Source organism: Engystomops pustulosus, chromosome 3 (genome assembly GCF_040894005.1).
Source record: "Engystomops pustulosus chromosome 3, aEngPut4.maternal, whole genome shotgun sequence".
NCBI lineage: Eukaryota > Metazoa > Chordata > Amphibia > Anura > Leptodactylidae > Engystomops > Engystomops pustulosus.
Window position 1 is genome coordinate 84230880 of NC_092413.1, and position 14903 is coordinate 84245782.

Sequence of the window (14903 nt, forward strand, 5' to 3'; positions counted from 1 at the left end):
CTAGCAACGCCCCTGATATTAATACAGTGAAATCAACTTTAAGTAAACTTGCAGTAAAATCTCATTTCACTTTTGGGAAGATGGGAAAGCTGGGTGATAAATTGTGAGGTAGAAGATACCCTTGAGAACCTCCTGGCTGTTATTTATACAGTGAAGGATCAAAGCGGAAAAAAAATAATAATAACATTTTGACACTAAATGCAATCTGAGTCCCAAAACCTGCAAATATATATAATATTTTTATATATATGGGGTTGATTGTCCTTAGTAGCCTTCAACAAGGTGAAGTGTTTGCTAGTCCAGTGTCTCTGAGGCCAGCTGTTCACTTCTGACAGACTGATAAAGCTGTGCCCAGTGTTTGCGATCTGTCCCTTTTAGTCAGGAGGTAAATGGCAGGCATTGTGCAATGGGCAGCAGAAGTGCTCTGATTTATAGGGATAAGAAAAAAAATCCCATTAGGCTCGCATTCAGAAAGGAGAGCGGGGGCCATTTATGTCACTGGAGGCGGCATTGACGCAGACAGCTCTGACGTCAGCACAGGCTGAGAAGGAGGGGGAGGATGGGGCTGCAGGCACTGAGTGCTGCGCAGAAATGTCATACAAAGCAATGGCACGTCTAACATATACGTACATAGTCGATATGTAGAAACTCATACTGCAATACAAATATAATTCCTAGACAAGGAAACTTTCTGCTTCATGACACAAGGAGCTATATGGAGCATTTCTTATGGATGCTCCGGACACAGTGACGTGATCAGACTGCTTGCGTCTGTGCTCCATTAACATCTCAATGACTGGCAGTGGAGCTGCTGACGTCATTGCCTCCTGTTGGACTTGAGATTCTCCTGAACCTCGGCTTCTTGTAGAAAGTCTCAAGTTCACAGAGGATCCAGGCTGCTACAGAGACAAGACTGGCTGGAGATTTCCCATACATACACATTGCTGGACGCACAGCCGAGGATCCCCTGCAGTGTATAGCAATGAAGGCAGGAGGCGATGCATCATTACCTCAGGTAACATGAGTTGCAGGAATAGCCACCTCTGGATGTGTGAGTATATAGAGCTGTGCTGGTGCACTTTAGAGTTATACTTGAGTGATGGCTATTTTCCCCCCAAACAGAGCACACTGTTGGCTTTCGCTGGAAGGAGGCTTAGGGACAAGTTGATGGTTCCAGCATCTAGAAAGTCCATGGAGATGACAACTACTGACTCCTTATGCAGTGTTGGACCTTTATGTGGCGCAGGCAGCAGGACACAGTCCCCTCTTTACCTAAAATATGGTCCTATCCCGGTGAGAAAGACACGTGACCTGCTACCAGGAATTTGGGGAAGCACATTCTACTGACAATGTTCTGGTTCTTATCCGGTTTTCCAGTAAAGAATGCCCAATGCTAGTAGTAACCGTGTCCGTGGCTAGACTCCCATTCACTCCTGTGTGTGCTACTTTCAGCAGCTGGAAAACAGGAGAGAAGAAGAAGAGAGAATCGAGAATTGCATTGATAGAATTGTGATTTGTAGAATTTCTCCTCATAGTCCCTGCCTCCTACTTGCTCTCCAGCCACTCTAAAGTCTCTCTCTCCCCATATCGAAGCGAGTTCTTGTCACATTACACCACCACTCAATCAATCCATCATCCCTGAAGCACCATAATCTCAAGATCACTCTGATCGCAGATGTCGAAGAAACGCAAAGCAACAGATAGTGAGTGGGCTATCCCCCCGATGGGGCTGGACACGGCCGAGTCAGGTACAGAATGCCATCCTCTCCCTTTCTCTCTGCTGGTATGTTTCAGGGCACTCTCCGGTCAGCAGTACTGTTTCTGCACATTCTTGGTTGTGTGCTCAGTGGCGAAAGGTGTTTTCAATTCTATGGGGGAAGACATGAGTGGGTGGAATTGGGGGACCTTAGAGGGGGTTCTACTGGTCTAAAGAGCTGACAACTTTCAGAAAGAACAGTGAAAATGGGATCTGCCAGTTGTTGTATTACATGCTTCCTTGTATTTTATTCCTCTGGTGTTTTATGGGTCTTTAGCCTTTTGCTTGTTCGTAGGCCTAAGCATTTTTTACAAGAGACGTAGTGATGTGAATGTAGTGACGGTCACTAGGACTGTTGGCAGTGAAGTTGGCTGGGAGCTTTTTGCCATATTTATGTTTTATGAATATATGAGATTTTCAGCAATATGTTTCTTAGTGAAGAAAAATAGTAGAGCTACAGTAATAAATTGTATCAGTAAATACATCACAATAAACATTTTCCAATAAAATGTACACTGTCTCAATTACATGAGGTGGGTGAGTTCAATACAAAGATCTAGTTGTCTTCTATTATAAATGGGAAATGTACTTAAGATAATGCCTACCTATAGTGTTTCTCTCTACGATACATCTGGAGGCAATAATGCAGATGAAGTCAGCTGTCACTGTGTATGACTCCATTTTACACTGTCTGTTCTGGTGTTCTGATAAAATAAAGACACTGTAGGACTGTACACATGAGGATTTGATGGTCAGTGGCAATTATCTGCATTTCTTCTGTTGTTCCGCTTTGCCTGATCAGCAGGTGGTTCCAATGTGTAGATCTTCTATTTCCTCAAAATGGAGTCAATATTAGACTAGTCAAAATAGCATAGATAGATCACCAGTTTTGTGCCAGGCTAAATATATACAATACAATATAAATATATACAATATAACAGTATAACAGTTATCATATATTTAGGAATAATTACAGAAATTACCCTAAGACTACATTCACACAATGTGTGTCCGCTGTACCGTAGCACGGCAGGCACGTGTCGGTGCCGGGGAGAGGAGGAGCGCAGCTCACCCACGCCCCTCTTCATAGTGATATATGGCACACGGCGCCATATTTTGGGTAAAGGTAGGACATGTCCTATCTTTCTACCGCCTACGGAACGGAACAGTGCTGCACCGTACCACTCCCATGCGGTGCAGTGTTCTATGGGGGACTTATTTGAATGTAGCCTAAGTGTTTTCTACTAGATGTAAAGGTGCTATTATAAAAAGGTTTTGTAGCATGCTTTATTCTGTAGTGGATGTACTAAAGGAAAGTGCCACATTTCCTTAAGGGTGCAATCAGGGTCGGACTGGGGTGCATAGGGCCCACCAGTGAACTTGATTCTGGGGGCCCACCTACTGCTACAAGTCAATATTGCATGTACAATATAAGGCTATGTATTTTAAAACACAATTCAAGTGCAACCTCCAAATATAGCATATAGCTATAATAACAACTATTAGTGCCAAAAGACGCAAAATGAAGATTTTTTTTTTGTACAGGGGGTTTTAATTTTTGTAAATGTATAAAATACACAGGAGGTTTTAATTTTTGTAAATGTATGAAAATACACAAGAGGTTTAATTTTTGTAAATGTATAAAAATATTATAAAAACCTATATATATTTGGTATCCCCGTGGTCGCGCAGACCCAAAGAATGAAGTAGATATGTTATTTGGAGAGCATAGTGAAAGTGGTAAAATCCAAGCCAAAAAAATGGCACAAATGCATTTTTTCACTAATTTCACTGCATTTGGAATTTGTTTCCCCACTTCCCAGTACACGGCATAGAATAATAAATATTGTCACTATGAAGTGCAATTTGTTATGCAGAAAACAATCCCTGCATAGCTCTGTACATGGAAAGATTAAAAAACTTATGGATTTTTTTTTTCTGCTGGTGACGTATTTATGTTGACGTGTTTTTATTTATATAGAACCAATCTTTGCAATATTTTTTTTTTTTAATTTCTTTTATTTCACCATCATAGTATTTTTACAGAAAGTCTGGGACAAAAGACAAATACATCTTTACACATAGGTACATATTAAAGCCTTTGTTTAGACTGCTACTATGTACCTTGTATTAACAATATTATAAAAATTGCATTATCATTGGCTCTCCTTTAATTCTACCCTGCCCTCCTCACCCTAAAGAAACGGTTTGGGGCATTTCCCCCTATTACTCAATATACCTTTCCCAGAGAGGACCAAGGAGAGGAAGTGGATCCGTCGTTATGTTCCCCAGACTTCCGCCATGTCCAGAAAAAAAAAATTTCTACCTCCCTTCCCCGAACCCCCCCCCCCCCTTGTGGCTGGTGGTCTTTAACTGTCTATACCTCCTTCTAAAAAGGAAAAAAAGAGAGAAAAGTAAAATTAATAGATAAGTAAATAAATAAAAATTTTTTTTAAAAAACATGCCAGTATGGTTGCTTCGAAAGAATAAGGCTTTCTAGATCCTCTGGTCCTGGGGGGATACAGATCCAGTCCTATTCCGATATTACTTATCCCCAGACCGCTTCCCCATAGGACCCCTTGCCCAGTGACCTATAATATGTCTTCTCATAGATCCCCACCTGTTTAACCAGCTCTTCCCAGTTCCTGAGAGCTGGTGGATCCTTGCTTCGCCATTTCCTAACCACTAACAATCTACCTAAAAACAGCATTTTGTTGCACCTCTCTCTTTCCACCCCCGGGGAGCCACTTCAGATCGACCATCCCAAACAGAGCTTCTATTCCTGAGATTTTCCTGTTCCCCGTACACCTTTTCTCCACTTCTCCTATGACTTTCCCACAAAAAGGTCGGATTTTGGGACAATCACAGATTTTATGGAGGTAACCTGCTTTTGGATTCAGACATTTCTCGTAATTATCGTTTTCCCTCAATCCCATTCTATGCAGTCTCAAGGGTGTGTAATGTAGTCGCTGAACTATGTTGAATTGAACCAGTCTGTGGTTCCCACTTAGTGACGAGCGTTTAATATTCTTGTACACCTCTAACCAATTTCGATCCTTCAATACTACCAACTCCTTTTCCCAACCTTTCCTAGCAGGGCAGAGGCTGGTGTTCTACTTCTTTTTCCAAAAACTTTTATATAGTCGTGACATAACCCCTCTGTGACCTATGCCTAATCTAATAAATTCCACACCCTCATGGATCTCCAGGTCCAATCTATCCCTTTCAATTTTGTGACCCGCGTGATACAATTGGTACATCCTAAATGCTCCCAACCTTCTTACTTATGTTACTTCCTGTAGCCCCTCCAAAGTGATCTGGCCTTCCTTTACTATTTGTGCTATGTGTTTAACCCCTTGCTTAATCCATAAGTGTTGCTCTGGTATGGTTAAAAATTCCTGAAAGTTCAAATTGTGCCAAATTGGGCTGAAAGCCAGCACCCCCTTAATATTCCACCACTTCTTTGCTGTGACCCAACACTTATTCAAAATATGACTCATATCTATGTCCCGGTATATACTTTGTGTTAGTTCCCCTACTCTCTAATAACTCCAATATATCCCCAAATTTCCCTTCACTCATACCTAATAAGTTTTTAAATGCTGCACACTCTTTTTTGGTAACCAAAAGACTTAGTTGAGATGCCACAAAATATCCTCCAAAATCTGGTATCGCCAGCCCCCCTAGTTCTGATGGATTATACAGGTAGGAAATTTGTAGTCTAGCTCTTTTTCCTCCCCAAATCAAATCCCCCAGAATACTCTCTATTTTTTTAAATACTCTCTGTTGGATCCATACCGGGGAGCAGCTAAGCGGGTACAACAGTTGCGGGAGTACCACCATTTTAATCAAGCTTCCTCTGTCTGCCTTGGAAAATGGTATTTTCTTCCATCCTTTAGCTCTTTTCTTTTCAATTAGTGGGGTAATATTTAAATCAGTAAATCTGCCTACTTCCTCGGAGACCTGGATCCCCAGATATTTAAACGAGCCCCCTCTCTCAAGCTTCTTCATTCTGCATTCTTGTAAATTTAGTTCTGCCCCTATTGGGAGTACTATTGATTTTTCCCAATTTATCAGTAAACCGGAACATCTCCCACACTCCTCCACCACCTTAATCACCCTAGGTATCCCTTCTCTCGAGTCCTGCAACATTAGCAGCACATCGTCTGCATATAGTGATATCTTATCCCTCTCCCCGCCACTCTAGGGAGTGATCCCACCGGAGGGGGTTTCCCTGGCACCCTGTGGGCCCGTTCTATTGCAAAGGTTTTAGAGAGTCCCTCTACTTTTAGCTCATCCGCTAACCATTTTTCCAGGAAAGACTCTAAATCCTTTCCTCCTGTGTCCTCTGGGAACCCCACAAATCGGAGATTGCCTCTTCTAGACCTGTCCTCCAAGTCTGTTAACTTTTCTTTGAGGTATTTATTCTTCTTCTCTAACTTCTCTGTCCTTTTACCTATGGCTCTTTGCTCTTTTTCTAGAGCTTTCACCTGGTCCCTTGTTTCCGATGAAAACTCGAATCTCGAATCCTGCCAAGGTCTCCTCTAATTAGGGAAATGTCGGTTTTCACGTCACTGGTTTCTTTTTTTAGTTCCTCTAGTGAGGAGTTCAGCTTCTGAACATTGGCCATAATTTCCCTCAAGATAGGATTGGACTCTCCATCCTCTTCTTCCCCCCGTAATGCCTCATACCTAGAACCACCGCCTGCGCCCCCCTCCTCTTGGGGGTCAGGCTGAGTCTGAGAGGATTTCCCTAGGTGTCTAGTTTTGATGCTAGGAGATTTCCAAAGTTTGTCTAGCTTCCCAGCCTGGTCTGCTTTCCCACCTGATTTATCTTTCTCCTTGGGGGAGGATAAGCCCCCTGATTTCCTTCCTTGAGTTTTAGGAGGCATGTTTACCAACCTCACACTCCCCGATCTCCTAGAGGGGGGGGTATACCGGAAGAAAAAAAGCAAGCCAGCAAAGCAACACAAAGAAAAAAACAAAATCGGAAAAAAAAACAAAATCGGAAAAGAGGCAGTGCAACAAACACAAATGGGGGAAATACAGTGTTCAATATGTAGGACCGCCTCTCAAACGAGGGGCTCCCCTTCCCTTGTTAAACACACAGAAATAATACGTTGGTTAGTAGTCCTAAACCAGTCCACTTAGCACATTGTTAGAGAACCACTGGTGTTAGTAACGGATATTCCATGACAGTTCACTAGTAGACGGCCGTCTTTGGGTTTGTCGTTGGACCCCCTGCCGGCCGCAGACTTTAGCCAAGCAATATTTTAGCAAGCTGGGAAAAGAGGATAGCGTAGACAGCCGATAGTGGGGTTAGAAGAGCCCGAGGAGCTTATCCGACAGTTTAGTGTCCGTAGGCCAGCCCCCTTGACAGATTTTCGTCCGGGTTTTCTAGAAGGGGAAGACCAATTTTGGCAAGCGGTAGGTAGGCCCGAAAGCCCCCGCTAGGGTTAATAATAGATGTTCCAAAGCAATTAGTCGCCAGTCAGTGGACACTGAACCATCAGTTGGCAGGATAAACCATCTCCTAGCTGTGGGACGTTTCCAGCCCAAGTGCAGTTAGTACAGGAAAGAAATCCACAAAAGGTTAGTGGCACGGCAGCATAAGCAGCTAGTAATTGCATTAAAAACCGCCTCTGAGAAGCGCCCAGCTTTTTTTCATTGGTGTACTTTGCTTTGGTTTCTCCAGTTTAGTTTAGTCATAGTCCCTGGTTTGGACAGGATTTTCGGGCACAAAGCAATCTGTAAAAAATGGACACATTGGGGCAGATTTACTTACCAGGTCCTGTCTTGATCCCGGCCTGATTCACTAAGATTGTGCGCCCGAGTTCCCCATTAAAACGCATTAAGGCCCAGGATGGAACTTGGCAACGAGTTGCAGATCTACAAAACAAGGTGGCGCAGGTGTTTAATACACAAAAAAACTGACTAGTAATATATCAAAGCATGCTAATTTTTTTTAACATTATTTTTTTTAACAGGTCTTTTCTTTGCATACCATATCATAAGGTTAATTAAAATATTCTTCCTTCTGGGAAATGTCACGGTATAGATAATTATCCTTTATCTATAGGATACATCTCAGAACAGTTGAGTTCTAAGTGACCCGACCACTAACCAAACTACAACCACAAGAATAGAGATTGCTTTGCCCCATATGAATGGAGAAGCAGTTTGTGCACGCGGTTACCAATCCATTCACTTCTTTGATACTGCTGGAGCCAATTCTTATGATGGGGATTCCTGCATTTCAACTTTTACCAAGCAACCAATTTTCTAAGTAAAGAAAGGTGCTATTGATATGAAATTATCCACTATTATCTGTAAAAAGCTATCCAGTGCACAATATGAAATAGATCCAACCATAAATGTTCATAAATTATGTATAACAATTCCAAAAGATCCCATATGTATAATGATCCCAAAAGAAGGAATGAGAGCAAAATTGCAAAAATTATTAGGAGGGCTGAGGGAATACTTGGCTCGCATCTAGGTTGATTTGAAGAGGTCTGGGACGACAGTTGCATCAATAATTTTGCTTCGGTCACAATTAACAAATCACACCCGCTGTATCTATTCATTCAGCGAGCACTACCACCTAATAAACTGCCGTACTGCAAGGTTTCGGAAATCTTTTGTCCCAATAGCTAAAATATACAACAATCCATTATTACCAATATATGTAGTTCAGGCAGTTTGTGTATAACATAATGTCCCAAAAGGGATCGATAAAGTTATATTGTATTGTATTAACAGGCAAGTCAGACGAAGCGCTGCTGCGCGAAACAGCTGTCATGCACCCTGTATATTTGTGAGTCTCTGCGTCTATCCCTCCCTTTGCATGTATTCTACACACCATGTTTTTTGTGAGTATCACTAATAAACTGGAATGAAATAAGGAAGAACCGTGGTGAGTGCCATTCTACTGTTGTTTCCATTTTAAAGAGTTTACGGTTTCTGTTGAATAAGAGCACCACCTGCTTATCCACTGAGTCTGGCTTATCCTGTACATAAATCCGGCATTTATAAAAATGGACATTTAATTATATGAAGTAGTGCCATCCCACCTATCCTTCTCCCTCCATTTATATTGTATTGTATTGCATTGATTTAACCAAGGGAAAAAGGAAGGGAAGGCACAGAAGGTGAGCCATAACAGTACAAACACCAAGCTGTTCCTCACTCCTTGTTAATCCTAACCTAGATATTGTACCAAAATGGATGAAAACAAAGTGGACTACCAATAAAGAAACAAACGGAAGGTAAGCTGTTGAACCACAATAAAGCAATGCAAAATATGCTAGCAAGCTCCAGAGAAGACTTATAGCAAGCACTAGGAAGAGGGCAAATAAAACTGTTGTGGAAGTTCAAAGTACTGATAATTGGACCTAACATCTAACCCAAACAGAAAACAGACCAGCAGGGAAGAAGAGTGAATGGTTTTACCAATCATGAGATACAAAAAGGACTCAAAAATACACTCAATTCTTCACTCAGTCAGCCTGCAATTTTAATGCAGGAAAATGCTCCCATCACACAGCAAGACGTGTAAAGAAGTTCATTAAAACAGAAAACATTGAAACAATGAAATGGTCAGCCTAGAGTCCTGTTCTAAACCCAATAGAAAACCTCTGCTAAATACTTGGTGGCAAAGTTATGGCCAAGAAACCTACAACTGTCACAGAACTGTGGAAAAGACTGGTAGAAGAATGGACCAAAATCCCACCATAGTGTGAGAGACTAGTGATGTCCTGGGGCCACAGGTGTACTGATATAATTCAAAGCAAAGGCCAACACATATGCCACGTAAACGCAAACGTCACATGAATGAAAGTGCAATGCAACCATCACATGAATGCAATTGCAATGCAAACGCACATTAACGCTACACGAATGCAAATGCAACACAAACGCCACGTAAAAGCAGATGCACCACAAACACCACATAATCGCAAATACAACAAAAACATGACACAAACGCCACAAAATCACCACGTGTCTGCAAATGCAACGCAAATGCCTTGTAATTGCATAAGCCACGTGAATTCAAATGCAATTTAAACACCATGTAAATGCAAACGCTACATGAATGCTAAAGAAATGTAAACGTGACACAAACGGCATGGAAACTCCACATGAATGCAAATGCCATGTAAATCCAAACGTGACATGAACTCAAATGCAACGCATGCGTCAAGTAAAATGCAATGCAAGCGCCACGTAAACAGAAGGCAAACTGCAGGTACATAGAAACGGCATGTAAATGCAATGTAAGCGAAAAACGAAGCCCAAATGTAAACATCATGATTGCGCAATTGTCATGTAAATACCTTTGCATCATGTTTATGTTTGCAGTAACATTGCGTTTTGCGTTCCCATCACGTTTACATCATGTCGTCAATTGCATTTACATCAAGTTTGCAGAATGGTAGCGCTATGTGTATGAGCACAGCCGATAGATGAGCATAGAGATATCCCAGTTCACTACTGTTCATAGCAGACAACGCCTGCTGCTGATTGGACAATATAAGAGAAGATTAGCCTAACACACTTCCCCTCCTCCAGCTCCTCCTCCTTTTTGATAGAACACAGATTACAATACTCAGATACCAGCACTGATATCTCTGCAATCATGAGGACTAGAAAGAAATTCAGTGCCCCTGAATTCTAATCTCCATATATTTGAAATAGCAAAAGATACTTAGAAAGATTCTAAGGAGACTGAATAAAGAAGCGAGATTCTAGGTGCCACAGATCTGAAGTTATACCCCTCTAAAGTATGCCCCCCACCAACACCGATGAAGAGCCAGCAGAATGCAGGGAGAATTTGGAGGAGGCTACACACAAGAGCTGCTTGAACCTCACAAATAAGGTAAATATTGACTTTACGGGGGTCATCTATCTTTATTTTTCTTCTTGTTTTTTCTGTCTTTTTAGAGACATTGTTTGGCGCTTTGCAATTTTTGCGCCTTTTTGTGGACATTTTTAAATGTCCACAGGACATTTGTTTTTTGTCAGTAAGACACATTTATCTTTGATTCCAGATGTGCTAATTGTCGCAAAAAACTCCAGACAAATCCATACTTAAAAAACTTATAAGATGGAAAGAAGTGTCTTGAGACATTTGTGCTAGTTTTTTGAAACATTTGTAACAAATGTCGCAAAATGAGATCTGAAAAATAAAGACATTTAACACAAGGAAAAATTGAGATTGATAAATTACCAAAGAAGTAGACAGCAAAAACTAGCCAAAACAAACAGAGATTAGATAAATGACCCCTTATATATTGCTAAACTTTGATAAGGTATAATGGGCCACATTTATCACTTTTGTGCGCCTAAGTGTAGTAGTTGCGCCTAAATTCTGGCACACTGTTTTTCCAGAATTATCACAAGCTACAACCATCTGTGATAAGTTAATTTACTGCCTCTTATTAATCACTTTACTTTAACACAGTTTAGGCACAATTTTGGCACAGTTTCGGCGCAATGTTAGATTCGGGCAGTTACATGTGATCCTGCTACAAGCTCCACTCTGCTTCTCCCACATCCCAGAATGAAGATAAGGCCCCTTCCACACTTGCGTTGCAGATAACGTCAGAGTCTGATCAGGGTGCGATCAGGGTTTGGTCAGTGAAAAACTGACATTTTGCATCAGAGTGCAATCAGTTTTCAGTCAGAGTTTGCTCAGTGTCTCAGTTTTTCACGCGCATTTTCAATGCAATGTCAATGCGTTTTTCACGCTTTTCTATGGCAATTGATGCGTGAAAAACACATTGCACTTGCATGCGTCTCCATAGACTTGTATGGTGCGTTTTTCACGCTCATGACTTGCAAAAGTAGAGCATGTCAAGATTTAAACGCACGTTAAAAAATGCAAGTCTGAAAAAGCCCATTGATTACAATGGGTCAGAGTGCAATGCAAGTTCTGCACTTCAAAAGCACGCGCAGAACACGCGCGTGAAAAACGCAAGTGTGGAAGGGGCCTAACACTTACAGCAGAGCCCAGGTGTGTGACACCCGGTGCAGCAAAGAATAACTGGGTGCACAGTTATTCTTTGCTGCACCCCATGGATTTAACGTTCTACTGCTTATTACCGTGAATATACACATGTGGGGTATGTATGAACTCTTAACATCTTACTGTTTTTAGGAAAATACATTTTCTTTATATAAGTAGTCTGGATTTGTACATATTTTAGCTGAAATTTTGAATTTTCATGTAATTTTTATATCTTAACACTGCTTACTGCAAGGTTGCATAAAGGTAGTTGTGTGTGATTTCTGAAAAAATATGATTTTGACATAATGGGAGCCATACATTTGTGGATTCAAACCAAATATTGCATGGTTTTGTTTTAGCATTTTTGGGAGTGTAAATTCTGGTGTGTTGTGTTTTGTGTTATATACAAATATGCTAACTTTGTGTAATTATTTTTACATCCCTATTTGTAAACCTCTGCTTTGATTTAAGTTTTAGGTAAAAATGTATGTTTTTATTGCATTTTCAATTTTTTTTTATAATTTGTGTTTGTCACAAGGTTGCATGATGGTGGTACGAGCTGTTAACTGTTAATCAAGGAAAATGCAATCACCAGGTTGTCAGCTTTCAAAAAGTATATAGGTTTTGTGGGTGCCTCTACTTTTTAACCAGTCTTATTGCTATATTTTGCAGGTTGTGACTATCTTAAAATTTCTAGGTGAAAAGCAGATTTTTTATTATTTAAGTTTTAATGAAACTATGATGATTTTTTTATGCAATCATATGACTATGAGGTAACTGAACTCTATACTGGTTCGTCTACTACATTTAGGAGATGTGGAGCTAATTATTTTGTATTTGGGGGAAAATTTTTGCCATGAAAGTCAATTTTTATGCGTTTTTTAAATAAACTTTTACAATTTGAATTGATATTGCATGAAGGTGCCTATGTCTATAAACTATTCAATGCAATTTTGAAAATGGGGCAAGTGTCTGCTTTCAGAAAATATATGGTTTTTTGGGGTTTAGTATAATTCTTTAATTTTGTTTTTATTCCCTGATCATAAATAAAGTAAAAGTAATGAGTGTAAACACCTCCATTTTTCATAAAAATATACCGGTAGTATAAAAATGCATGCAGTAAAAATTAGCTGGGTTCCACATCTCAAATGCCATGTAAATGATAGACCTTAATATTGCAATACAAACTATGAGCCAAAACCTAATTTACTGCATACAAAGTCTTGTATTAAGAGTCTTAAAGGACATCTACCAGCAGATTTAGGAGTGGTAGAGAGTCACCAAAGCAAGGCGTGCAGATTTTATCCTCAGACGGAGCCAGGAGGCGCTCAGCTAGTAGAGGCCTGAACGCCTCTGTCTTATTTGCATATTTTTATAAAGTACTTTATTTGGTGTAGTGGATGTGGAGGAACAAGACCGAATTGCTGCCACTTAACCCCTAAGGTAACGAGCATTGCTTTGGTGACAGTCTACCACCCCTAAATCTGGTGGTAGATGTCCTTTAAATGTGCTGTCCAATTTAAACATCAGCAAAAGATTGGGGCAAGAAGACCCCACAGTATACTATTATACCATGTATACCATGTGCATTTAGAATAATAGGCCATGTAGTATATCATTTTGTCAGGACTTTTAGAGTGACAAATGCACAGAGAATCCCTGTTAACACATAACAGGGAGGGTTGTCATATAAAAACTAACATGAACGTGCTTGGTCCATGGAAATAGGACCATGTACTTGATGGATCCCATGGTCAAGTGCAGTGTAGTAGAAGGGAGTCTTTGCATCTTAGTGATATATTATACAAGGAGTCCCTGTCTTCAGGGCAGAACCAACACTAACACCATTTTAACAGACAGGGACTTCCTGTATCATAGTTAATTTTTCACTGTGATGCAAGGACTCTGTGCACCGCACTTTGCCTGGTACATGAGATCTGACTAGCACATGGTCTTGTTTCCATAGATAGAGCACATTCAAGTGTAGGTAGCTTAATGCAGAGGATGTAGAATAAAACAAATACAATACAGCATGCCACATTTGTAGATGCACTACAATGTGGAATGCCAAGGGTATGCCATTGTTTATATTTTATGCCTTTGTCCAGAAGCATCTTCTATATTCACATGTAATAGAGTTAGTGTACTGACATCATATAGTAAGTTACTGTCACTAAGGTAGTGAATCTGGTTGTCAAGGAAACCTCAAGGCTGTTCTGCAGTCTACATTGCCTCACATAGTTGATGGATGAGGAAGAAATGTCATAGTAGATATTTTGATATTAAAATAAGAGGCTCAGACCATATTCTTTTCAATTTTGTAAGCAATTTTTTAAAAACTATCGTTGAGCAACTTGGTAATTAATCATATAATGGGGGATCACCATGCCTTGTCCGCATGTAAAAAGCCCTATTATCAGCATTTTTGTTGGTTTCTGCCTCACACGCCGATTTGGGTCTGACAGGGTGGGGAGCAGAGCGGGGTTGGGCTGGCCGGCCAAGGCCTCTAGGATATCCGCATACTGTATGCCAGCTTGGGGAATATTAACTGGGGTTCAATCTGCCGGTCTAAATAAATTCCTCCCAATATCTTTAGTGAAGTATTTAGAATCCACAGTGCATAGGGGTTTTGGTGGCAGACCCAATTGGGCACATTTTCTTGTTTCTGTTTATAAAGTAGTGGTCACGACATCTAAAACATATAACAACATTTTGAAGATGTCTTATTTGACAGTTAATGAGACTTATTTGCATTAATTTTCAGCTATTTTCCCACCTAATGGAAACCGAATTACCATATATACTCGAGTATAAGCCTAGTTTTTCAGCACAAAAAAATGTGCTGAAAACCCAAACTCGGAAAAAAATATAGGTTTTTCCAGGTTTTTGTGGTAAAATTAGGGGCCTCGGCTTACACTTGGGTCGGCTTATACTTGAGTATGTACGGTACCTGTAGGTCTTTGCTTTTTTATCACTTTCTTGGGCTCCCTAGGGGTTTTTAACCCTATGCGTGTGATCTTTCATTCAATGTATTCTGGCAGACTGTAATAGGATGAAGACAAATAAGTTAAGAAATGTGTTTTTCCCATCAGAGAGAAATGTATTTACTGTTGCTGAGAGTATTTGGTAGTGTTCACTG

General features: G+C 40.5%; 1 protein-coding gene across 3 annotated transcripts in view; it reads left to right on the top strand.

The window, feature by feature from the left end:
• Window positions 1-570: 570 nt before the first annotated feature.
• Window positions 571-14903, top strand: part of PDE10A (phosphodiesterase 10A) — a 246584-nt gene continuing 232251 nt past the window's right edge. For 2 of the 3 annotated variants that reach the window (XM_072141283.1, XM_072141284.1), the window contains exons 1-2: window positions 571-1015; window positions 1123-1748. In XM_072141283.1, the coding sequence (XP_071997384.1) occupies window positions 1676-1748 (73 nt within the window). In that variant the 5' untranslated portion in view covers window positions 571-1015; window positions 1123-1675. The remainder of the gene's footprint in view (window positions 1016-1122; window positions 1749-14903) is intronic. The other variant, XM_072141287.1, reaches the window with a different exon arrangement.